Source organism: Marmota monax, unplaced genomic scaffold, assembly GCF_021218885.2.
Source record: "Marmota monax isolate L192 unplaced genomic scaffold, Marmota_monax_Labrador192_F-V1.1 WCK01_AAM20220418_F8-fsc00197, whole genome shotgun sequence".
NCBI classification, from domain to species: domain Eukaryota; kingdom Metazoa; phylum Chordata; class Mammalia; order Rodentia; family Sciuridae; genus Marmota; species Marmota monax.
The window spans coordinates 3,249,244-3,275,248 of record NW_026694815.1 but is presented as its reverse complement, the minus strand read 5'-3'; the positions used below and the strand labels follow the sequence as shown (position 1 = coordinate 3,275,248).

The following is a 26,005-nucleotide window of genomic DNA, read 5'->3' as shown; positions in this document are numbered from 1 at the left end:
ATTTAATTTTTTGCATTACAAGAGTCTTATTAAGGAAGTTGAGGCCTAATCTGACATGATGAGGATTTGGGCTTACTTTTTCTTCTGTTAGAGTAGAGTCTCTGGTTTAATTCCAACGACCTTGATCCACTTTGAATTGAGTGCATGGTGAGAGATAGGGGCTTAATTTCATTTTGTTACATATGGGTATCCAGTTTTCCCATTTGTTGAAGAAGCTATCCTCAATATATGTTTTTGGCACCTTTGTCTAATATGAGATAACTGTCTTTATGTGGGCTTGTCTCTGTGTCCTCTACTCTGTACCATTGGTCTACAAGTCTATTTTGGTGCCAATACATGCTGTTTTCGTTACTATTGCTCTGTAGTATAGTTTTAGTTCTGGTATAGTGATGCCATCTTCTTCAATCTTGGAATGGAAATAACATAAATATTGGATTGGAGTGACAAACATATTACACTTAGTATCTTAGCATTGAGTAGAATAAAGAACATTAAATAGACAAAGTGTACTGTACATCTTTGGCTTGAATGTTAAATGGCATACCATTTTGGAAAAATATTCAAAAAATAAAATATTGTACAATGGACTTTCTCGATAGCTCTGAACTCATTAATAGTTCTTAGCTGTCCTTTCTCACTGTAGAGATTTTAGTCACACTCTAAAAAATCTGAGCAAAACACATTTTCAGCATACAAACAAGAGCTAGATGAATCACATTATCATATTTGAGTTCCCCAAAGAAAATTAAAAATGATGCATGCCATATATTGTTTAAAATTTTGGACATTATGATGTGACATAATTCCAGCATGCCTAGAACTTGAACTCATGAAGTAGTTCCCTCTTTGAGGACTTGTTTTATTGTCATTCTAGAGAGTCCAATTGGGGGAGGGCAGCAGCCCACCAGCCAGGTGTTCAGGTACACAAGGATTAATTAGCTGGCAGCACTGAAATGCACCAAAGTGTGTCACGCACGCGTGCGCACACACACAGAGTGAAGATGGTAAAACTTTTCTTAAAATACATTTTTTGAGGCTGGGGGTATAGCTCAGTGGTAGAGTGCATGCTAATCATAAGTGAGTCCCTCAGTTTTACTCCAGAACCACGAAAAGCAAAACAAATTTTTCTTATGTTGTCATGGTTCTATGTATTAACAAAATTTCTTCCTTTTTTTCCTCATAGGAGAAATTATTTCATTCAACATTTTTTATGAATTTTTTACCATTTGTACCTCAATAATAACTGAAGACAAAGAAGGTAAATATATACTGAGAGAAGGTGGACAAAACAGAGTACCATGGAAATGAAAAATTAGAACTTTCTAAACCCAGGTTTGCTATATACATCCTGTGTATATTATATACAGTGACTTTTCACAAGTGCACTGAAGACTAGCCTCACTTTAAGACCTCTATAATGCCTATTAAAGATTAATTCAGGTGCGCAAAAAACTTGAAAAAAGTGTTTCAGAACTAGAAACATTCTTCCTTTCCTCACAGACTACTTATGTCCTTCTAGACATATGTTATCTTCACACACGTAATGACATGTAGTTTTCTGGAGGAACAGGTAGACGTTGTTTCCATCCAAGGGACCCTATGTATAGCAGGCTCACTTTCTCATACTTTTCCTGGATGTTCCCCAGGGTACAAGAAACAAGATGACTTGCCCTGATTCACCCTCATGTTTGACCTACATTCTGGATATAAAGTCTGCCTACACCTAAACCCTTCAGGTGTCCACTGTAGGTGTTAGTCCCCGAAGGGAAGCACTGGGTAAATCACATTAGTTGAAGTTAAGACATCTGTGTCCTAGTAGTGGACCAAAGAATGACCATTGATCCTATTTTGTAAAGGTACTCTGATCTTACCTAGAACCCTGAGCTCTCAGATTTTATAGGAGCCTTGCCAATGTGACAGTAACACTGATTTGATCTTGTTAAGCTTGTCATGCTATTTCTTAATTCTTATAGTTAGATGGAACAGTTGTGAATGTAATTTAACAAAATGAAGTGTTCAGCTATGATTTATAATCAGTTGAACTTTGTTAACTGCTACTGTATGTCATTCTGCTTTCTTTTAAATAGGTCATCTACTCCATGGAAGAAACATGGATTTTGGAGTATTTCTTGGGTAAGCAAGGAATATCATATGTATCATTTCTTAAGAGTAGATTGTATTACCTCTGATGAAAAGTTAAGTCCCAAATCATGCCAAAATGACCATAAGTGAAGATAACTGGATTCCTTAGTATCCAGACAAGATGGCACACTTACTCCATTTAGAGTTTGTATCTGAGAAGTTGCACATGGTGAGCTGAAACTTGGACCATACTTGAAGACCACAGATGCATGCCTCATTTATTGCTCAGAAGGAAGAGGTGCACTCTTCTGTATCTGTCCTCTTGACCTTTCTGAAAAGGTCAAGGTAATTTGATGCCTAACTTTGAATCTGGGGTTCACTTTGTACAATCAGTAATATTGGGAGAGTTATTCAACTTGTGAATAAAACCACCTATACTGTAAAGTTCTATTAGTATTGCTCATTAGTGATTAGAGAGATAAAGTGCATTGTGTAATGCCGGGCTCTCATCATATTCAACATTATTATCATCATTGTTCTTAAATGTTACCAAAATTTGTCTTTTGTAGGTGGAATGTAAATAATAATACCTGGGTAGTAACTGAGGAACTGAAACCTTTAACAGTGAATTTGGACTTCCAGAGAAACAACAAAACTGTCTTCAAGGCTACAAGCTTTGCTGGCTACGTGGGCATGTTAACAGGATTCAAACCTGTAAGGAATCTATTGTTACGTAATTTTACAGATAGCTTTTGTGTTCTGATTTTACAATCTGTGAAGGGTAGAGTCCAAGAAAACAATCTCAATTTCATCCATTTGTACTTCTTGTCACTTTTATTGGTGTAAGATCAAATGGCAGATAAGGAAATGGTTTCTGAGCGTGTCATAGATTAAAGAGCATGTGACCAGGTATCAGGGGCTGGGAGTCAAAATCTGTGATAGGGTCTGGGACTCTGCTACTTTATGGAGCTAGGCATAAATTCTTTCTGTCCAAAAAGTGTAGCCAACAATGTCCCACCTAACTTATCTCACATTCTAGGTGTGAAATGCTTGGAACTTAAAAAAAAAAAAAAAAAACGAAAAGTAAAAGTCTTGCTAAGTTAAGGTGGAAATTATCATGATTTTGGTTTCTCTTAGGATTTCCCATTACTCAATCCAGGCACTTATATACCATTGTAATATATAGATAGGGTCTTAAAGAAGATGGTTGAAGTTTCTGACCATATTTTGTCTTTTTCTTAGGGGCTATTTAGTCTTACACTAAATGAACGTTTTAGTATGAATGGCGGTTATATTGGTAAGTAGAGTGTTCAGAGTGTAATGGGAATTTCTCAGCCATTTTAAGACAAGTTATGGTCTGTGCCTTCTAGTTAACTACTCCTAACCCTCTTTCAGGTTGTTTGACACTATGTGGTTTGATCTCTTCCAGGTATCCTAGAATGGATTTTGGGAAAGAAAGATGCCATGTGGATAGGGTTTATCACTAGATCAGTTCTGGAAAACTCTACAAGGTAAAGTGATTGGTTGCTTTATTACTGAATATTTAGCTAATTTTAAGTTATTCATATTAAAATACAAAAACATTTCCTAAAATCTAGCATAATATCCATTGAGAAACTATTGCAGAATTTCTTTGGTGAGCCTTTGACACTTGAATTATTCATGTTTTCTTTTATTGTTGTGTTTTATTTATAGCAAGGAATTGAGTTATTTAAAAGTATTAGGGATATGGACACTATGAAGGGCACCCATGAATTTTTTTTCTGGTACCAAAAAAAAAAATCACTCTCCTACAAAAGAAAAATTGTAAATAAATTCTTCATTTAAATAGTAATACATATTAACCTAGAAGTTATAGTCTCCTGTGGTGCAGAAATTTTATAATAGCAGAACTGCCTTATCTTCAGCCCATATTGCAACCTCATGACTTAGAGTAAATGAGCATTGATCCTATTTTTAATAGTTTATAGGGAGTGAGTTAGTAGTCGTTTTTGATACTTCACTCCAATTTTTAATAGTCCTAACTTTCAAGATTTCTTTTTATTCCCTATTTCTATATTGTAATTATAACACCATTTCCCTGCCTTCTGGTGCTGAATCAAAGGCAGAGATGGTAAGGCTGTAGGGTGATCTCTGGAGGCCATTTCATTTCTCCTGCAAATTAAAGGGACCTTTCAAACTTCCCAATTCAGCATTTTACCATGTAGAGAGATCATTCCTTCCCAGAACCACTGCTTACCATCCTGTTTTAAAAAACATGTTCCTTCTACATTTGTTAGTTCCCTAAGTTTTCACAGAACTCAAATATTTCCATTCCAAGTCAACTAAAGATGTTTCCTGATTTTAAAAAATGTTTCTATTTAGTTATGAAGAAGCCAAGAATATACTGACCAAGACCAAGTTATTGGCCCCAGCGTACTTTATCCTGGGAGGTAACCAGTCTGGGGAAGGTTGTGTGATTACACGAGAAAGAAAAGACTCTTTGGATGTATATGAGTAAGTACCTTTCTTAAAGCAAAATATGTAGAAACCAAAGCCTAGATTGACATATGTACAAGTTTAAGGCATGAAGCCTAAGAGAGAATCTCTCTTTTTGTTTCTAGACTTGATCCTAAGAATGGTAGATGGTATGTGGTACAGACGAATTATGACCGATGGAAAAGCCCCTTCTTCCTTGATGACCGCAGAACTCCTACGAAGATGTGTCTGAACCTCACAACACAGGAGGTATGTTTGCATTGCCATGGATAGAAACTGTCTCCATTAAGGATTATCTTAGTTATGGCGTTTTTCTTTGGTCTTGTATTATTCAGTATCTCTGGATGGTCCCCACTCAGTTTTTGTTTTGTTATTTTAACTTAAAAGAACAACATTTTGCTGTACTTTTCCTGTCTTACCCTAATGCTGGATACCATTCTGTGAAGTTAAATAAAAAACAGGGAAGAATTTTAAAAGGGGAGGAAGAAAGAAGAAAAAAAAGCAGTATATTATAACTGTCACTTCTGTTTCTAGCAGTGACCCCCAAGGTAAGTCCCTTGAGGGAGGCTGAGTGAAGAATCACTTGGTTTCTATTGACCCATTTGTGTGGATAGAATGCTGCTGATCAACACCTGTGTTTAATATTTATTGTTTAGTTTTTTTTCGGCGGACACGACATCTCTGTTTGTATGTGGTTCTGTGTTTAACTTGCTGAACAAAAACTGTTCTTATGTCCTAGAATCTCTCCTTTGCGACCTTATATGATGTCCTGTCAACAAAGCCTGTCCTCAACAAGGTATTTTAAAATATATATATATATAATTACTTCTAGGGAAAGAATATGGGCTTATACTTTATCTTCCCTTTATCTTGGATCACTTCGAGCCTAGAAGTTATGTTCGGCTTATGGTTGATTTTTAAAAGACATCATTTATATGGCTGTAAGCATAACTTTTGGAATATGCTAAAGAAGTTCATCATTGTGGCTTAGTATTCAAATTGGCCATGAGTATTGTTTCCAGCTTTATTTACCTGACATTTAAGTTAGGTCTAGCACATTTCAGTTAGGTGCTAGACCTAACTGAAATGTCAGGTAAATAAATGACTTTTTCCTGTCATAAGTCTTCTGGTAAAATCTACAACTAGCACCTAAAATTTGACAAAAGTAAGTCTGAAGTCCATTTTCAGACTGAGCTGTGTGTCCTGGTGGAGTTTTGTTTCCCCTGAACTTTATCACATTACTTTCCCCCCACGCGTAAATGAAAAAAATAACAAGTTTGCTAGCCATCCAGTTTGTTAGAATCATTCCTTTTGTGTTCTATACATGACCATCCCACGCGTTCTTTCTCCGGCAGGGAATGTAGCCCAGTGAGAGAGCACTTGCTAGAATGTGCAAGGCCCTGGGTATAGTGCTGCAAAAACAAAGCAAAGAAAAAACAAAAGTACATGATCCTTTTGTTCTTTCTCCTATTTCACTGGTCCTTTGCCCACCTCTCCCTAAAATAAACATGCCTCCATTACCTCTGCCCAAACAAGTGCCTCTTATCCTTCAGCATTTGGCTTAAAACCTGGCTCCTGCAGGAAGCCTTCCTTGAGCTCCCTGACCCTGCTGTGCTTCTCATTTTGCCTGCATCAGATTCACATGAGCTCACAGTGTGGTTTCCTGAGACACATGGCCTGCTGTGTGGGCTTGGGTGTATGCTTGGTACTTTGAATATGTGCCTGTACTTTCCCCATTGTATTTGAAATGCTTTGAAGATAAGGATGGCCAATGTTAAACTGTTCATACTCTGCAGTATATTTCCAGGGTTTGTATGACTGCCACTTATACATTGAGGAGGGCCAAGTGAATCTGGAGTTTTGGTACCAAAGCAGTGTACTGCTTAGGAATAAGATCTTGTAAAGAACCGGAGATTCTCCCAAGCCTACTAATTAATATTCATGACCTGGAATAATGGTTCTATTGATGTTGGTTGCTTGCTTTAATTATTTAATTAGGATATAATATTAACATGCTATATTACTGTGTAATAACATAATTATATGTTAATTGCTTTATAAAGTTATTTAATATTAAACAAATTCCTTAGGGACAGAAATGCTAACATGTCAGAACATTTTTGAATTGAAAATATCCTTAATGTAAAATAACTTTTCTTTCAGCTGACAGTATTCACAACTTTGATTGACGTTACCAAAGGTCATTATGAAACTTACCTTCGGGATTGCCCAGACCCCTGTATAGGCTGGTGAGCACACATCTGGGCCACAGAATTTGCTTTCCAAGATATGAAGATACAGGGTGCAAACAGCTGACCCCTGCAGCCATGTTGTCTCCTTTCAAAGACTAAGATTGAAGGCAGGTTCTCTTTGAGTCATGAGCTTATCCTTCTCAGTATGTTTATGATTAACAGAATATTTTTGCCATAATCATTGATTCTTCTTGTTTTAGGGTAAATTCAAGTGAAGTAAAACAGCTAGAATTTACCCAGTTTCATTTCACTTGGACATTTGGGGATGGGGATAAGCAATTAAGCCATTGTAGGACCCAGCTCCATGGAATAATTCAAGATTCTCTGTGGGCATTTAATCCCAAATTCTTGTGTGAATATGAATAATGTAAAAGTAAACACTTCACATTATTCGGTTTTTCACTTTTATCTACATATTTGTATATTTTTCTGTGTAGCAGTATTTTCCTTCTGGTTCTAACAACTACTATTAAAATCAATTGCGTTTGCTGTTTGCGACAGCAATTTCACTACATTTGATTGGGGGGATGAGACAAACATTCAGTATTTCTTTTAATGGGCAATAAGTGACCTTTGACTCTGTAAATAGTACTTTTTGGGATTCCTGAAGTAATCAGTTTGCAAGGCAGTCTTTTATATAAAGAAATGTTCCCTTTTTCATAATCACACTACCTCCTAGTAACCCCAGGAAGTTGCTAACTTCAAAAACTGAGTCCCAGATTCTGTGAATTCATAAACATGTCAAAGACTTGAAAATAAGAAACAAATTCATTATTTTAAATTCTCATTAGTATCATTCATTTAGTAAACAAGTTTTTTGTTTGTTCTTCCGATCAATGTGTTTTTTAAGTTTTAGTAAAGTTATTAAAATATTTTCAAAAATTAATGTTTGTGAAAAGAGCTAATAAAAATTGTTAATCTTCCTAACTTTCACAATTAACTGTGAAATATATGCCATTTGTGCAAAACTGTGTCCACTTCATTTTTTTATAATCTCAGTTGCATCATGATGCTCAGTATATAGTCACTGGAAGTAGTGTCAGTCAGCAGTCATGCATGCAGACTGGGTGTACATGTACATGTTGGTTTGGGGTGGGGGTCATTATCAAGAAATACAAGATGAACATAATATCTGACTTAAATTACAAGGGTTATGTAAGTGGGTTATTAAACATATGACTAAATGGTCACAGTCTTACATGATTAATACTTACCTCCGCTTAACTCCATAGTATCAATCTAGTGTGCAGGTGTCCAGAGGCAGCTCTTCCCCCAGACAGCAGGTGCTTCCACAGAACAATAGCAGTTCCAGGATTATTTAGAAAATCAAGAGGAAGTACAAGAGGATTTGTGTTAAACTAGGATTCTATTAATGGAAAGGAAAAAAAAAACTTTGCTTCAAATGTTGATCCTCTTTTAAGAATGAAGTGAGGGGCTGGGGATGTGGCTCAAGCGGTAGCGCACTCACCTGGCATGCATGCGGCCCGGGTTCGATCCTCAGCACCACATACAAACAAAGATGTTGTGTCCGCCGAAAACTAAAATAAATAAATAAATAGATATTAAAAAAAAAAAAAAAAAAGAATGAAGTGAGGCAAACTTGATGTCTGTTTTTAATGTAGTAGCCTTTGATATGCATTTTAAACCAATCATTTCAGACTGATTCTTTGGGAATAAGTCCAAGAGTTTAGAGGAAATACCTGGCATTAAAATTTTTAGTAGTATGGTTCAGTGGTACAGTGTTTACAAAATACTCTCTAAACTCTAAGCCTGTATATGTTATGCTTTCTGTAGGTATTTATGCATAACTAACTAACATGTGGAGTACAAAAGGATACCTGGGAGGATGTTTAACAAAATGCTTACCACAGTTTCCCCTGAACAGAAGTCAGTGCAATTTTAATTTTCAGAGGTCAGAACTTAGTAGCCATGGACATTAAGCATATGCATTAGAAAAACTGGATAAAATTAAGGTTCAGGTTGGAGCCAAACCTAGAATTTACCAGCCTAGTTTTAGGAGTATGATTTAAAACAGGGGTGACTCATACTACATTCCTTCATACATGTAGCTCCAGGATAACTCACCTTAATAATAGCTACTACTTGCCCAGAACTGTGTGTGTACCAGGGCTTCTCCTAGGGACAGCTTTACATGAGCTTTAGCTTCTTTAGTTTTCTCAACAAGCCCCCAAAGTATTTGAAGTCCAACTTGCTAGTGATGAAGTGAAATGAGTTGCTCAAAGCTGCATTAATATCAGGGTGAGGGCTAGAACTGAGCCAGGTCTGTCCAGCCCTTGGCTATTACATTGACACTCTCATACAGAACCTGATCACAAGTAGTTGTGCCGTGGGAGAGAGACCCCCACTGGAGTGGAGTGCCCCAAGCCATGGTGCTGAGTGTGCATCACTTGGGTTCTCTTCAAAACTTTTCCATAGGGATTAGAAACCTTTGGGGCTAAGAATTGGTTCCAGTGTATTCATCTAACAGGTTATTTGTCTTTTCACTACCCCAAGTCTAAATTGTGTTCAGCTTGTGGGGAATCAAAGAACCTCTCCTTTTTGTGGTTACGAGCCAACACTCCATTAAAAAGAGCAGTTCTGGGCTGGGGTTGTGGCTCAGTGGTAAAGGGTGCGCCTTGCGTGTGAGGCACTGGGTTCGATCCTCAGCACCACATTAAAAATAAATAAATAAATAAAGGTATTGTGTCCATCTACAACTAAAAAAAATATTTCTTAAAAAAGGGCAGTTCTGAATTTTTTTAATTGCTGAATGGAAAAGCTCAGGTGGTTACTGAAGTTAGTCCTCCAGAGTGTGAGGGATAAGTTTTGTTAATTGGTGTAAATTTACAAAATATTTGCCAGCTTAGCATTATGTGTCAGACGTGGCCAGCAGGCCCTGGACTACTACATACTGGGCACTGGTCTTGTCAACAGGCCTAGGGAGGTGTAGCTGTTAACTACAGCTACATTAACCCAACAGGACTAGTGGCTGCAACTTCTGGAGAGTTGTTAGCCCACATGAAATCAGTTCTTTTGCCTAAGGGACTCCCTCCCTCTTACATTGGGAAAGCAGTTTCCCACCCAGGTGCCACAGGGGAGATCGCTGTGTTGAGCAATTTTCCATGGCATTTCTGCCTATCTTGTGGCAGCTTTTATCCCAGACTATCTTTTCAAGGTGTTTGTCTAGGCAGAGAACAGATTGGTTTTCTTACTAGAATAATTAAGACTATTGTCTTCCTGCAGGGAATAGGTGGGACAGGCTGGCTAGTAGAGCAGCTCCTCTTATATTTCTGGAGTTTTCTTAGCTATGGCATAGATCATCCAGTGTGCAACATCCACTTGGCCTGTTCTTCCATGTTACCTCCTTGGGGGACTTGCAGGGCGAGTGGAGCTGATATGATCTCAAGCCCATGCTGCCTGGTGTTCCCATAGTAGTAAAGTCCCAGGAGCCTGCCAGCATCCATGAAGCTGTGGCAGGCCAGCTGGTTAGTTTACAAGCAGGGTAAGATCTCAGATCCTCCATTCTTGGTAGCGCTGCCCTATTGGGCTACCAATGTGTCCTATGATACCTTCATCCAGGGTCCTCCCATGGCATCTATCTCCTCCAGAGCTCCTTGGTGTAGAGGCACAAGCATAGTGGGATAGACTGCATCTCTCTGGGGTATCACCAGACTGGAGAAGGGGGGAAGGCATGAAGCAAGTTGATGCAGATCACCAGCCCTGCAGACCAGGAGCAGCCTGGGCCAGCTGGGTTTTACCTATTTCAAATCCCCAAAAAGATATCTAGCCACTTAGACCCCATTTTTTTCCACCAGGACCCAAACCTGTCTTGGTGTCCCTGGTCTTCACTGATAACAATAACATCCAGATACTGCTGCTCTGCTAGAAAGGCTGAGCGAGACCAATGTATGGTATGTAGCACCTGGCTTTCTGCAGATCTCATTGTCTAATGGACACGAGCCCATGCTCTAGCTGGAGAAGTTCACATTCCAGGGACCTGGAGCCCAGCATACAGCACCATGCAGATGCTGGGGAGGCACAGAGGCAGTGTGGGTTCCTGGTGGATTCAGCTCCAGGCAGCACTCTGGACCTTTGTGGCTGACAGGCCAATTTGAGGCACCTAAGCTGGCAGCCCTGACTGTCCTAATGTGCTTTTTGCAAAGTACAATGTGGTTATTTTGGAATATTTATAAGAATATTTTGGATGGGTTTTTAATATTACATTTATCAGTGAAAGAATAAAAAGAGCTATTAGTCTTTAAATATAAATTCAACTTCTATAAATTCAACTTCTATAAATTCCATCACCCAATTATGCATACAAAATTGATCCTGAAAGATTTTTAAAAATTTGATGAGATTATCACAAAGTTTTGATCAAGAATTTGTAGCAATTTCAAATATAAAGTAGGCTATTAAAATGTGTTCAAAGTTAGGCCAAATGTTTTCTCTGATTAGTGGATGCTGATCTATTATGGGGGGTGCATGGGGAGAATGGAGGAACTTTGGATTGGGCAAAGGGGAGGGTGGGAAGGAGTTATGAAAATAGGAAAGATGGTGGAATGAAATGGACATCAGTACCCTAGGTACATGTATGATTGCACAAATAGTGCATCTCTATACCATGTACAACCAGAGAATTGAAATGTTGCACTCTGTTTATGATGAATTGAAATGCATTCTGCTGTCATGTACAACTAAGTAGAACAGATTTAAAAAAAAAATTTTAAATAGTTTAAAAGACAAATGACTTGGGCTGGGGTTGTAGCTCAGTGGTACAGAGATTGCCTAGCATGTGTGAGGCACTGGGTTTGATCCTCAGCACCATGTAAACTAAATAAATAAAACAAAGGTATTGTGTCCATCTAAAAAAAAATTTTTTTTGTTCAAAGTTCTGTACCTTTAGATCAAAAGAGTAGGGTAGGTGGATGGTAAGACGGGAGGGGAGGTCCTGGGGAATGAGATTGATCAAATTATGTACATGTATGAATGTGGCATAATGAATCCCACTATTATAATGCACCAATTGAAATATTTTTTTAAAAGTTCTGTACCCTTAAATATCTGATATGGGATACGTATATTCCCTCTATTTTTGTTTATAATTTATAATTTCATAATTATTTATTATAAAGGAATGTAATGAGGTGTTCATCAAGCTCCATGTCCCCTCCAGTTTACCTCAGCATGTCTGATGCACACTGTCCTTTTCTATGTGTGCCTGCTTCTAGCTTTAGGGATCTAGATTCAAACTCTACCTCATCTCAAGTTTGTAGGCAATTCAGTAGCAGTCAACACCCAGGTGTGGTTGGACGTGCCAGAACTGTCGTAGTGTTTTATCATTCGCACAGTTGCATGGGAAAATCTGATCAAAATTTCCATTGCTAGTACTTAACACGGATATCGCTCTACTTGGCAGAAGGCAAATGCATTGCTAGAGCAGTCATAAGGAGCTAGTTTGGATGCTTCCAAAAATGTCCTGTTGACTGAAAATGATGTTATTTTTATATATGTATAATATACATAAATTTGTTTACATATATATAATGTATACACACACACATAGATTTTAAAAACATGGAGTACCCGATTTGAGTGTCAACCCTATTTGAATCCCAGGAAAGCAATGATAAGTTCCGGTTGTGCTGTACAGTAGTCCAGTGGGCTAAATAATTCCAAATCTTCCCACGTGAAGAAATAATGAGACTGCGTCGGTAGCACTATTTCAAAATATAGTGATGAGAGATAGGAGTCAACCACAAGGCCATGCGTGCCCCAGGTGTGAAGGTGAGTGAAATCTCATTGTGTCAGAGAGCAATGACCAAGGAAAGATAACCTGGCACCAATAATAACTTCTATTTTTCACATGTGTACTCAGGTACAATGGACCATATTGCTGAATGGAATAAGGCTTTTCATCTTACTGAGAAAAAGTATTAACTTGCAAGCCTCACTCATTGTACTGGCTCTGTCATTGGAGAATTAAGTTTATTGCATATTAAAAATAGAAAATCAATTTCAGTATTATATTTGTTTCTGAATGTTAATTGGCAGTTTTAAATTTTATTAAAACTAAGGCTGGGTGTAGTGGTGCCTATATAAATAGGTGGTGCCTATTTAATACCAGCTTATAATACTAGCAGCTCTGGAGGCTGAGACAGTAGGATCGAGAGTTCAAAGCCAGCCTCAGCAACTTAGTGAAGCCCTAAGCAACTCAGTGAGACCCTGCCTCTAAATAAAATACAAAAAAGGGCTGGGAATGTGGCTCAGTGTTTAAGTGCCCCTGAGTTCAATCACAGGTACCAAAACAAAACAAAAACTAAGTTAAAATTAACTTAAAATTTTATAGTGTAATTTTTAAGTTATAAAGCTCATTGCCAATGAATGATGATGTCCTTTATGGGGAGATGAAGTTAAGAGACTTGTCCTGGTATGAACTCGGCCATTTAGCTTTCCTGTATTTAATATGCAAAGAAACTGAGGCACAATGAAAAATCTTAGATGTCTGCAAAATTTTTAGGGCTGCCAAAGACAAAGGAATATACAAATTGATAGCCTTTGATGTCTGGCTGTTCAACTAAATGAACTTGAGAATCTAAATCATATTAATATGAACTGAATGATACTCTTATAGGCCAAACAAAATTTTATATTTTGACTTATTCTCCTCCATTTGGAAATTCGGCCATGCCCCCAAATAATCGAATGGTACTAAAAATGTTTTTGTATCATCTCCTTAAGCTGTCAGCATGCTAAGAGCTAATATGATGGATTATTTTTTCATTTTCATAATTGGTTGTTTAGGAAAGGAGACTGTGGTTCTTTAAAATTTTTTTGTTTTAGATATTGATGGATCTTTATTTTATTTATTTATATGTGGTGCTGAGAATTGAACCCAGTGCCTCACACATGCTAGGCAAGCACTCTATCACTGAGCCACAACCCCAGGTCCCCTGAGACTGCAATTCTCATTGTTTATTAATATAATCATATAACTGATGGACTACCTGGGGCTAAATACAGATGCTTAGTAACTTCCTTGCTTTTATTTTTTTGACTTGGCTGCTTACAATGACAAACCTAGCATTAAAACTATAAAGAATAGCTGATAACATTTTGAAGTGGTTCATTAGAATCATGACCAAAGCAACTGTTATTTGGTGCATCATTTTGTGTAAAGTACTGTAAAGTAAAATTTTAAAGTAACATTTTAAATTTTGCAGACTTGCCAAGGTACTTATAAATTATAAAATACAAGTTTATGTTTTTCTGAAATGATTCTTTATATTTTTATTTTTGACAATTAGTTTTTCTACAAAACCACCTTTTTTCTCCTTCAAATTAAAATGAATTTAAAACTCAGGTAGCACAGTGGACAATATTTTATAGACTCATCAACATAGAGCACTCAAGCAAGTGAAAAATGGGAAATTGCAAGTTTTTACCAAGTAAGGTTAAGACAAATTTATTTATTTACAAGTTGTGTTTTCTTTTTTAAGTTTGTCTTAGGTATAGCTACAAATATTATTTAATACTGATTTTTAAATTTCACTAATAAAGTCGTGTTGTGAGCCATGTGCTACAAAATAAGAGATTTTGTTTGTTTGACTTGACTTTAAGTCTGCATCTGATCCGTCTAGTTAGGTCAGTTATACTTTTGAGCTACCTGTCAGGTGAAATCACTCAGGAACCAATGGTCTAGGTTATCTTAAAAATTTTAAAGAAATATATATGTATATAAACAATACATTAATTTAAGCCTCTTGCTAAAATTTTGTTTAAATTAAAAAAAAAATAAAAACCTCTCCCTTTATTTCACCCTCCCCGATTCTCCTCTCCAAAGATGAACCCTGTCCGAAATCCATGTCCTGTTCTGTGCTCATTTTTGTTTTTCACATAGTAGTAGGAAACTCTTTCCATGTCACTATTTATATATTTTCATCACTTTTTTTTTTTTTTTTTTTTTTGAGCTGGGTTCTCGCTATGTTCCCCAATCTGGTTTTGAACTCATGGGCTCAAGTGATCTTTCTGTGTCAGCCTTCTGAGTAGCTGAGACTACAGACACGTACCACACCCTTTTGAAATGCTTTGAAGGATTCTAAAGTACACTGCTCCATCACCCTTTTGAAATGCTTTAAAGGATTCTAAAGTACACTGATGGGTAGTTTTGCAGCTACAATTAGTGCACAGTGAATGTCCTTTGTGTATACTTGTGAAAGTATAGACTAGACAGCAGATATAAAGAATAGATGTGGTTAGGTCCACGTTTACTTTGTAGGGTACTCCTGAAGTACCTTCCAAATTTCTGAATCATTGTAAGCTCCCAGATACAGGGGATAGTGCCTTCCCCTCTAGATACTCAGAAAAGATAAATATTATCAAACCTGATGAAGGTATGATATCAATAAATATATTTGTAAGAGCAAGACAGTACAATTGCCCTATACCCATTGCTAGATTTATTCTCATGGAATCTCTGGAGCCTTCTGCAAAGACATTCCTGGGGAGATGGGACTGACAACTCTAATTTGACAAAGGGTCCATTACAAGTACTAATGCACAGGTGCCTGGGTCAGGGCAACTGAAGTAGAAGAAACTACAAAGTGGACCCTCCACATCTAGAAAATCGGAAAGGGGAGCAAAAAAGGATTATGAGCAGGGCACAGTAATGTACCCCTGTATTGTAGAAAGATTCAAAGTTTGAGGTCACCCTGGGAAACTTAGCAAGACCCCATTTCAAAATAGAAAAGGCTGGGGAAGTGACTCAGTGGTAGAGTGCACCTGGGTTCAATCCCCATTGCCACCAAAAAGAAAAAAAAAGGGATTGTTACTCCCATATTAAGTGGAAAAATCTCATGGCAGTTGTTCTATGGTCCAAGCCACTAGAGTCCCTCTAAGCTGGAATCAGTTGCCTGCAACTATGACGCTTCACTCTGGAGGGTTAACCTGCCCAAACAGTGAAAGAAAAAGCTGCTTTTATGTGAACTTCAGCAGACTGTGAACTTCTGAGCCCCTCCTCTTACATGCTGGATGTAAAGTCCTGAAACTACCTGAACTCGGGGCTCCGGGGATTGATTGATTACAGCAAAAGCTCAGCCCTCTGAACCTGGCTGCAGCCAAATAGAACTGTTTCCTATTATCTTCGGTGCCTTGCCTTGTCTGTCCCTACCACAATTCAACAAAATATATATTGGCAACAAAATGTCATCACTGTCATCACTACGTATGCTCCCAGGCAAAATGAACAAGCAAAAACCCAGGTTCACCCCTCCGCCTGATAATAGGAAAACTAATTTCTATTATAATAGAATTATAAAATTCCATTATAATAGAAATAATAATAGGAATTATAATAGGAAAACTATAATAGGAAAATAATAGGAAAACTAGACAAAATATATGAAAGATTTTCGAGACATTGGATATGAGACGTCTGGAAGATGGAAAGGTCAGTAGATTATTGACCCACATTACTGCTTGCAGAATTTGCATGCTTTTGAGCAGAAGGGAACATCAAGCATGTCGTATCCCTGAGTTGAAGAGATGGAGCTTGGAGTAGCAAAAATCACAGGGCAGAGTACTAGAGAGGAGAGAACTTCAGAGAGAGAGAAATGTGATCTTCAGAGGACTCTGTTCAGTCCTATATTACTGATTAGTTTGTGCATCCAAGAGAATTGCCTAAACCTGGGGAAGGAACTACTCCTAAAATGAGAAGAAGCAATCTTTCTTTTAACTAATAAGGATTTGGGAACAGCTCCTCTTTCTGCCAGCCTGAGTGGAAAACTTCACATTTCATAGGAACATTAGGTAGAGAACTAAAAAAAAATTTAGTCTTGGTAATGGGGAAATTATTAGATATAGGCTACACTGCTCTGCTCCTGCATAACAAAATATAAAATAAAAACAAGACCTGAAAGGATCAGTGTGTTTCCAAGTAATTTAGATACAAAAACAAAAGAATATTTATAGGAATTTTAAAAATATCCAGTATCCAATTACACAATGTCTAGCATCCAATAAAAAATGATCAGCCATGTATATCAGAAAAACTGAAAGGATTTCTTCTAAAATCAGGAATAAGACAAGGTCATCCACCAATCCTATTCAATACAGTACTTTCACAGAAAGTTTTAGACAGGTAAATTAGGCAAGAGAAGGGAATAAAAGGGATATGAACAAGGAAGAAGAGACTATTTACATTTAATATGAATCTGTGATTAGGAGACCCAAAAACCTTCACTAGAAAACTTCTAGAACTGATAAAATTCAGCAAAATAGTAGGATACAAAGTCAGCAAAAATCAGTAACTTCTCTATATACTAATATACTCACTGAAAAGTAAATCAGTAAAACAATTCCATTCATACTAGCCTCAAATATAAATAAATAGCTAGGCTCAGTAGTACACACTGTCATTCCATCAACCCAGGAGCGTGAGGCAGGAGAATCACAAATTCAAGGCCAATCTCAGTAACTTAAACCCTGTCTCAATATATTAATATAAATTTTAAAAAGGGTTGGGGCTGTAGCTCAGTGGCAGAGCACCCCTGGATTAATTCCCCAGTACAAATGAATGAATGGAATGAACTAGGAATAAATCTAACCAAGGAGGTAAAAGACATCTATAATAAAAATTACAAAACAGTACAAAAGGACATTGGAAAAGATGCTGGAAGACAGAAAGACCTCACATATTCTTGGATGAGAAGAATTAATATCATTAAAATTTCAGGTGGCACATTCCTATAATCCCAGCAATTCAGGAGGCTAAGGCAGAAGGATCACAAGTTTGAGGCCAGTCTCAGCAACTGAGACCCTGCTTCAAAATCAAAAAGTGAAAAGGGCTGGGAGGTAGCTCAGTGTGCTTGGCCTTGGTTCCAATTGCTAGCACTACAAAAAAAAAAAAATTAAATTAATTAATCAACTAGATCATTGTCTCAGGCAAGGGCTGCTAGAGTTGGTAGATCCCAAAAGTTTGAAGATAGTCTATAGCTATTTGAAACAGGAAAGAATTCTCTTGTCTCTGTTTATAGAAGCTGTTAAAATCATTTTTGTGTTCCTAGAAAAGTATTGGTTTTCCCCCAGAAGAGCCAGAACTGGTTTACTAATAAAGCCTCAATTAAGTGTTCCTTGGTTGCAGGTGAATTGCAAGGTATTCTATTTGTAGTTTGGGCTTCTTTCCTTACATTCTTGTCTTAGAATACTGGGTAAAATCTATAGTACAATATGAATTAGAAGTTATAATTATGATTATGGTCATGAACTTCTTTCTCTTCATTCCAAAAGGGATGTGGCCAGGTGTGGTAGTTCACATCTGTAATACCAGTGGCTTGGGAAGCTGAGACAGGAGGATCGAGAGTTCAAACTCAGCCTCAGTGATTTAGTGAGGCCCTAAGCAACTCAGTAAGACCCTGTCTCTAAATAAAGTACAAAAAAGGGCTGGTGCTGTGGCTCAAATGAGTGCTCCAGGGTTCAATCCCTGGTACCAAAAAAAAAAAAAAAAAAGGATATACCTAATTATTCATCATTACAAATGTTGGTAGCAAGTTTCAAAAGAAATCATTTCTCAAATTAAGAATTCCCTTTTAGTTCTTTTAGCTTTTTTAATTGACATGATCATATGTTTTTTCTCTTTCAATGTGTAAATGTATCTCATTTAATAGATGATTCTAATACTAACCCATCTCCAAATAGGATAAATCTAAACACACTGGCAAATTCATTTTGCTAATGAATAAACTTGACCCAGTACAAATGAATGAATGACCTATGAATAAATCTGAGGAGGTAAAAGACCTCTATAATAAAAATTACAAAACAGTACCAAAGGACATTTATCTTTTCATATCGCTCTTATCTAGCTTTGACAATGCTTTATAAGCATGATCAATCTAAAAGCACTCATCCTTTTTCATTCACTTTGAATTATCTCCAATACCTCTCCTATTGATTGATTGATTGATTGATTGATTGATATCTGGATTAAGCCTAGGGACACTTTAACCACTGAGCCACATCCCAGTGGTTTTTACTTTTTATTCTGAGACAGGGTTCTCACTATCTTGCTTGGAGTGTAAGTTGTTGAGGCTGGCTTTGAACTTGCGATCCTGCCTCAGCCTCCAGAGCTGCTGGGATTACAGTCATGTACCACCACGCCCCAATTATTATTATTATTATTATTATTATTATTATTATTATTCCAGGGATTGAACCCAGGGGAGCTTAACCACTGAGCCACATTCCCAGCACCCCCCCCCCCTTTTAAAGATGTATACAATATCTTTATTTTTATGTAGTGCTGAGGATCAAACCAGTGCTTCACAGGTGTGAGGCAAGCACTCTACTGCTGAGCTACAGCCCAAGCCCCTCCCAGCCCTTTTTAAAGTATCTTATTAGAGACAGAGTCTTGCTGAGTTGCTGAGGCTGGGTTTGAACTTGCAATCCTCCTGCCTCAGCCTCCCGAGTTTCTGGGATTACAGGCATGTACCACAATGCCTGGCTCCCATTCTTTCTTAAAACCAGTTAAGGCTACTCTGATCATATTTTCACTCTACCACTGTGAGACAATTACACTTGTCAAGATTATCAGTGACCATAATAATTCTAAACTCTCAGTCAATTCTCAGTTCTTAATTATCCAATTAGTACATTTGATCCTTTTCCTTGAAACACTTTCAACCTTGCTTTCCAGGCCCCACACTTTTCTTGGTTCTCCTACTTGACTGAATGAGTGCTTTTAAAATTGGAGTCCTTAAACCAATGACGGGTACATCATATAGGGATATAATATTGATACTTTTCATTCCATTTTTGTTCTAAATTATGATGTGATTTTGTTTTTAGTTTTCGGTCATCATCCTTCTGTACTACCTTTATTTTTACAAATAAACTTGATACTGTATCACTTGACATACTTTCCAGTAACAGATGTAGTTCTAAAACAGCCTGTTGGAAAGCAGCTGTCAGAGGTACTGGCAGCTAGTATCTTACAAGCCTTCAGTAACCATATACAAAGATAAGACTTTTAATTAATGTTTTCCTCTACCCAAACTTCTTTGTAGAATTTCTCCTGGACAGGCCTTATTTTCTGATTGAATAGTGTTTTTCTTAAAAATGTCTTCATAACTGACAAAGACAGAGACAACTTTCCAAGGGCTTAACAGATAACTAATGTCCTACTTAAACCTTGTTGCAAATAGACACAATGTCACTGGAAATTTGGTGCAAAATTTCTGACTACACTCCCGACCGCCAAAAAAACCTAAAGAAATGGTGAAAAGCAGCGAGTAAGAAATAGCACTGAAAGTAAATGTTTGTTCAAAAATATAGGCAAACATTTGTGGTTTAATACTTTGATAATATTGCAGGCATTTTATTTATCATATTGATCAAATGAGTACCCATTTTATGTTGTCTACAGATAGAAGAGAACATAGGCACACACTGATACTGCTCTTCTTTATCCTCTGTCCTATTCAACCAAACTCCTTAATAATAGGAAAATACCAAGGGCAAGGAATCTATTTTCCAGGTCAAAAGCTGTTGCTAAGGTTAGAGGTAGTAGGTAGAGAGGAATTCCAATTGCTCTATAGAGTTGACATCAAGTTGTTTTTGTTTTCCTTAAGCTAGATGTTAATAGTGGTGGTGATTTCATAATTATACCTGTCTTCTACAACATTTGGAAAAATCTACCTAATTTTTTCCCGTTTTAACCTATCAGTATCTGACACTGGAATCAGTAATGCTAGAATGTTGTGAATAGTCAAAGTAAAAATATTAGGTCACCACAGTTATTACTCAAGTGGTGAATGAATGTTGTAGGCAGGCAATGTCACAAAGTTGACAAATACCAAGCACCAACCCTATAACAGGTCCTGTTTGGTTGCTGGGGATACCATGCTGAACAAGTCAGACATGGATTTTAATTGTTAATGAGGGGACACAGGTGTAATAGTTTTAGATGGTAAATATAGGGAGAAAAGAAAAAGGATGAGATAAAGAATTACCAGAGTGTGTGAAGCAAATTTGACAGAAACTAGAAACCCATAGCTCAAGAGCCAAGCTTAGGGCTGGGGTTGTGGCTCAGTGGTAGAGCGCTTGCTTGGCATGTGTGAGGCAGTGGGTTCAATTCCCAGCACTGCACATAAATAAATAAAAGTCGATCAACATATAATTTTTTTTTTTTTAAAGAGCCAAGCTTAAAAGCAGTCAGATACATTGCACAGAGAATAATAATGCCAGCAGACTTCTCGCTTAAAAAAAAAAAATGTAGGCCAGGGTACTGCCGGATGGAAGGGTGGGAAGGGTTCTCACAGCTTGCAGCGTCCACCAGAAGGCAGGGCAGCAGAGGGGATGGGCGTGGCGGCCGCCAGAACACAACGCCCTCTATAACGCCTGGCTCCCCTCCACCAGCTGCCATGAGCTAGCGCCTCTACCCCAGGAAAAGAAGGAATGGTGATGAAGCAGATAACCATCTCCCCTCTGCCCCCACAGACCAAAAGGAGTAGTAGAAACCCTATCTTTCAAGATTCCTAGGACACGAGTCCGAGCAGTGACAGTAGCGGGAGCAGCAGCAGCAGTAGCACCAACATTCCTCACAGGGCCAAGGGGCCAGAGAGCGGCTTAAACCAGGTCATGCCCGGATCCAGCCCTAAAACCCCTCAGCCCATGGCCAGCAGTCTGCGCTGTGGCAAGGTCCTTATTTCCACATCAGCCAGACCCTGATGATGAAGCCCACTTTCACAGCCTACAGCACCCAGGATGGCCTCCGACCTGATGCGTGGACAGTTTCTTGGCTTCTATGAAGGGACAGCCTTGTGCAGATTTGATATTTCAACTTATGATTTGTTTTAAATAAATTGCACACAAAAAATGCCTATTGGCTTTTTACTCTATATTTGAAATAACATACACTTGTGGTTTTACTGCACTATTGCAATTTCAAAGGAGCTTTGAAGCACTTTATAGGATTTTTTTTGAAGGAGGGTATCAAATCAATATCAAGGAAGTGGTGTGAGGAAATCTCATCTGTGTTGCATCCATAGTGTGTCCAATTGATACTGATCACTCAATTATAAGTTCTACTTTATGTAAAGGGCTTTTAAAAAATGCAGGATCTTCAATTTTTTATTTCAATTAACTAGTAAAGAGTATCTAGTTTCCATGAAAAAAATATATGCAGGCCAAAAAATAATGAATGGACATTATCCATTGCTAAGAGAAAAAATACTGTCCAACTAAATTTCTATAGACTCAAAAGACCTAAATGAACACATACAATGTTCACGAACTGGAAAACTCAATACTGTTTACAATTCCATTTCCTTCAAACTGATCTAAATATTCAATGCAATTCCAATAAAAATCCCAGCAGGTTTCTGGTTTGTAAAAATTAGCAAGCTGGTCCTAAAATTGGAAATTCAAAATTGCAAAGGACATAGAATAGCCAAATATTTTTGAGAACAAATACTTAGACGACTTAATTTCCAGATTTTTACTACAAAGCTATAGTAGTCAAGATAATGATTTTAGATATATAATTCAATGGAACATAAAGACTCCAGATAGTCACATATATAATCAATTTCCACAAAAATGATAATAGGGAAAGGACAGGTTTTTTTTTTTCAACAAATGGTGCTATCTGAACTTTTATGTAAGAGGGAAATAAAATTATCCTTATATTAATACCATATAAAACACCCCCCCACAAAAAAAAAGATTACTTGAAATGAAAAATAAACCTAAACATGAAATGAGTCTGAGGTGGAAACCAGACATGTAAAGACAGGGAATGTTAGAGTAACAATCAGAGTTGCATAAGAACCACAACAGGAAATGCTTGCTCTTCCAGTCAAGCTGACTGTGCAATCTTATTTGTGAAATATACAGTGAAATCCAGACTCCCTATCTTCTTGACAGATGAAGTGTTTATATAGTAAAGTAAGCTGGACAAGAAATAAGTCAATTTTTGAGTAAATATGAGAAAGTTCACAAAGTGTTATGTATTGATTGTGCTATTTCCCGATTTTATTGTTTTGACAACTTTAAAAGCTTGCTGATCAGAGAGAGACCAGGCCCAAAGGGTCAAGCTCTCCTCTAGGCCAGGAGCACATCTTTGATATGCAAACCAAGCACTCTGATGGTCTATAGCTTCAACCACCTTTATTTTAGTTTTTTGGTGGTGCTGGGGATTGAACCCAGGGCCTTGTGCATGTGAGGCAAGTACACTACCAACTTAGATATATCCCCAGCCCAGCCTCAACCATCTTATGGAACTCCCACACACAAGCCAGTATTTTCCCTGTTTAATACGATCCCTGATCAAGGTACCAGAAAATGAGTACATTCCTATAGTCTGAACTCTAAATTCTACACAGAAGGGAAATATAGTTCACACATTGCCTCATCTTTAATATGCATTCTGAGAAAGATAGCTGCAATATGCAATAACTCCAAGGGAATTATGGAATTAGCCAGTTCTAAACTGTTATTCACCAAGTCCAGATGAACCAATTATTTCTTTCTTGGGTTCTCTTCCTTGCTATGTTTCTCCCCAGAAAGGTAATTAAGCTAGGTTTTCCCTTGGCTCCTGTCTTCTGCCTCCTGACTGGCATGTGCCAACACCTTCACTGGGACCTATGAGCATAAAAAGCTTCTTCCTTCTAAATCTCATACTCATTTCCTCCTTTGGCCACACTGAATTATTTATATATCATATCCGACATTTACATTCTTAAAATAGTATGTAAAATAAATGTTAACTAAGAAATAAAGCATATGCTCATTGTGAAACCAGTGGTCTCAAGCTGAATAAATCTTTCTGGCTAGTCAGTGTGTCATTTTTTATGTCCTGATTTTTGTTTCTTTTTCTACATTAAACATTGTCAAATAAGCCGGTTCTGCAATAAACTCTAAAGCATACATGAGTGTGTCAATGTAAATAAAAATGCAATTCAGGGTTGTATGTAGGATTTACATTTATTAACAGTGAAAAAGCATTTACCCAAAGTGAATGTTACAAAATACAAAGAGTATCTCCACAGACTGGCTAGCTCATCATTTTAGGCATTATTTCAACCTGCACAGGGTTCTCTCACACTCATTTGACATTTCCCCCCTCTATCTCCAACCAAAGTTTTAATTTAAATTTTCAGACAAAGAGGAATAATAAATGCCTAAACCTTTACCAATAGTATGCTAGGGAAAACAATAAACAACTTATCTGCTCTCAAGCCTGGGTATTTAAAAACTAAAACACCTACTAAAATAGAAAAAAAAAAAACACCCGATTGATTAGGAGCTATAACAAAAGATAGTTTGATAAGGTTCACAGGTACCACGGTGATAGCAGAAAGTTCTTCTGCTCTCTCTGTCCTTAATATGCATGCAGACATAGAAAGACAGCTGCAATATGTAAGGCTTGGCTTGAGAACCAAAATGAAGTTTTTCTCCTTTCCTGATTAGAGTCAAGAAAATACAGAATCTGAATATACATATAAAGTAATTTATTGTTCCAATTGCCCTTAAGTCAGTACAACTGGATAAGAATCCTGACTCTGAACTGATAGTTTTCCATATAGGTCTTATAAAATTGGAGATATGTCTTACACAATTCAAATTAAACATAAACAGAGTAAATTTCCTTATAGGGAAATTCTCAATTAGTGTTCCTTTGTTAGATGTTACAGATTAATTTGATACTAAGATATCAAGCAAGTAAGAATTTTAAAGGAATACCAAGCTAATTCTTTTATTATGAAGTATTTTAGACCACTGGTAATGATTTAAAGACTACTTGGAACAAAGAATTAATTCCTCATATTCTTCATATTTTACTCAAGGAAGAATCTATAAGATTAACTGGATCTTTTGACATCTCTGTGTCTATGGCAAGTATGGGATAAAACAATAAATCACCATTTAAAACTTGGCTTACTTAGTGATAAAGAAGTCACATAGATTTTCTTAATACTTCACCTGTGAACCTGTTTCTTACTACACACAGAATCAACCACTAGATTTTTGTCTTAAATTATTATCTCAAAAGACAAGAATCTTAATGTTGTATTACATAAATTTAGTTTTATGTATCCCTACTTGAAAATATTTGGTTTTTCATTTAAAATTAACCAGAAGATTACTGACTGTGCAGAAATACTAACTTTAAAATCCAGATTGAGGCAATATAGATAGGAGTTGCAATTCTGGAAAATATTCATCTAATAGATAAGTATTTAAGTTCTAGGTAGTAAGCACATATATTCTAAACTTATGCAATTTGAATAGATTACTAACATATATTCTATGATAATTTCACAGATATCCTGGATACATTTATAATCTGTCCTATTCTTCCTTCCTTTTCTTCGTGTGTGTGTGTGTGTGTGTGTGTGTGTGTGTGTGTGTTGCTGGGGATCAAACCTAGGATCTGTGAATGATAGGGAACCATATTATGACTGACCTGCTGCCCTAGTCCTGCTTTGTTTATATAGAGGAATAGGACCTGCAGGTATTTAAAGAATATTAACTATATCCAATAGCAGAAACACTGGCGTATGTGGAAGACTGGCCCAATGGCTGGGCTTTATAAATAATATATTTCTCTAATTCTGAGCCATTGCTCTCTCTCAATTGCCTCCTATTACCTAGAACAGCAATTTGCTGTAGAGAATTCAACATAATTTCCAAAAAATATTTTACAGATAAGTTCAAACTTTATTTAAAACTACATTTTAAATTTAACGTTACCAAACATCACAATGAGAAGAAAATCAAGACCATAAAAGAGAAAAAACAAAAAACAAAGAACAGCCACAGTATATACCAAGGCTTAAATCTGTCCAAAATTCAGTTTCTGATGTTTTAAACTGCCATGGGCAGAAATTAGCACACCTACCAAAAATGCAGTGTCAAACTAATTTACATTTTATACAGATCATAACAATGTTTATTTAGGGTCATTTTCATATATGCGATGACTTTATAAACAGAGTTAGATGAGTCTCTGAAGACATCTCATACACTCTGGGCTCCCACTATTTCTGAAAAACAGAACAATAATTAATGCCTTATAAATTATTTAGTGAATTAACACATTAGTTACTAAAGTTTATTTTTAATAGTTTTCTTCCATTACAGCTTTTAGAATAAAATATTACAAAGGGAATCCTAATTTAGCTCCAGTTCCCTGA

At 37.0% G+C, this 26,005-nt stretch overlaps 2 protein-coding genes and 1 pseudogene across 16 annotated transcripts in view; 2 read left to right on the top strand and 1 right to left on the bottom strand.

Annotated features, from left to right (window-relative positions):
- The window catches only part of Asah1 (N-acylsphingosine amidohydrolase 1), a 68,799-nt gene that overhangs the window by 30,944 nt on the left and 11,850 nt on the right, over positions 1-26,005 (top strand). For 2 of the 3 annotated variants that reach the window (XM_046425975.2, XM_046425976.2), the window contains 9 exons: positions 1,184-1,258; positions 2,088-2,133; positions 2,652-2,796; positions 3,325-3,379; positions 3,512-3,593; positions 4,447-4,578; positions 4,686-4,809; positions 5,300-5,356; positions 6,724-7,780. In XM_046425975.2, coding sequence (XP_046281931.1) covers positions 1,184-1,258; positions 2,088-2,133; positions 2,652-2,796; positions 3,325-3,379; positions 3,512-3,593; positions 4,447-4,578; positions 4,686-4,809; positions 5,300-5,356; positions 6,724-6,813 — 806 coding nt within the window. In that variant the 3' untranslated portion in view covers positions 6,814-7,780. Of the gene's footprint in view, positions 1-1,183; positions 1,259-2,087; positions 2,134-2,651; positions 2,797-3,324; positions 3,380-3,511; positions 3,594-4,446; positions 4,579-4,685; positions 4,810-5,299; positions 5,357-6,723; positions 7,781-26,005 lie in introns of those variants that run through there. The other variant, XM_058573127.1, reaches the window with a different exon arrangement.
- On the top strand, positions 11,345-24,138 carry LOC131423468 (protein FAM104A-like; annotated as a pseudogene).
- Pcm1 (pericentriolar material 1) overlaps positions 23,774-26,005 on the bottom strand; it is a 93,347-nt gene continuing 91,115 nt past the window's right edge. For all 13 annotated transcript variants that reach the window (XM_046425944.2, XM_058573122.1, XM_046425943.2 and 10 more), the window contains one exon: positions 23,774-25,855. In XM_046425944.2, coding sequence (XP_046281900.1) covers positions 25,830-25,855 — 26 coding nt within the window. In that variant the 3' untranslated portion in view covers positions 23,774-25,829. The remainder of the gene's footprint in view (positions 25,856-26,005) is intronic.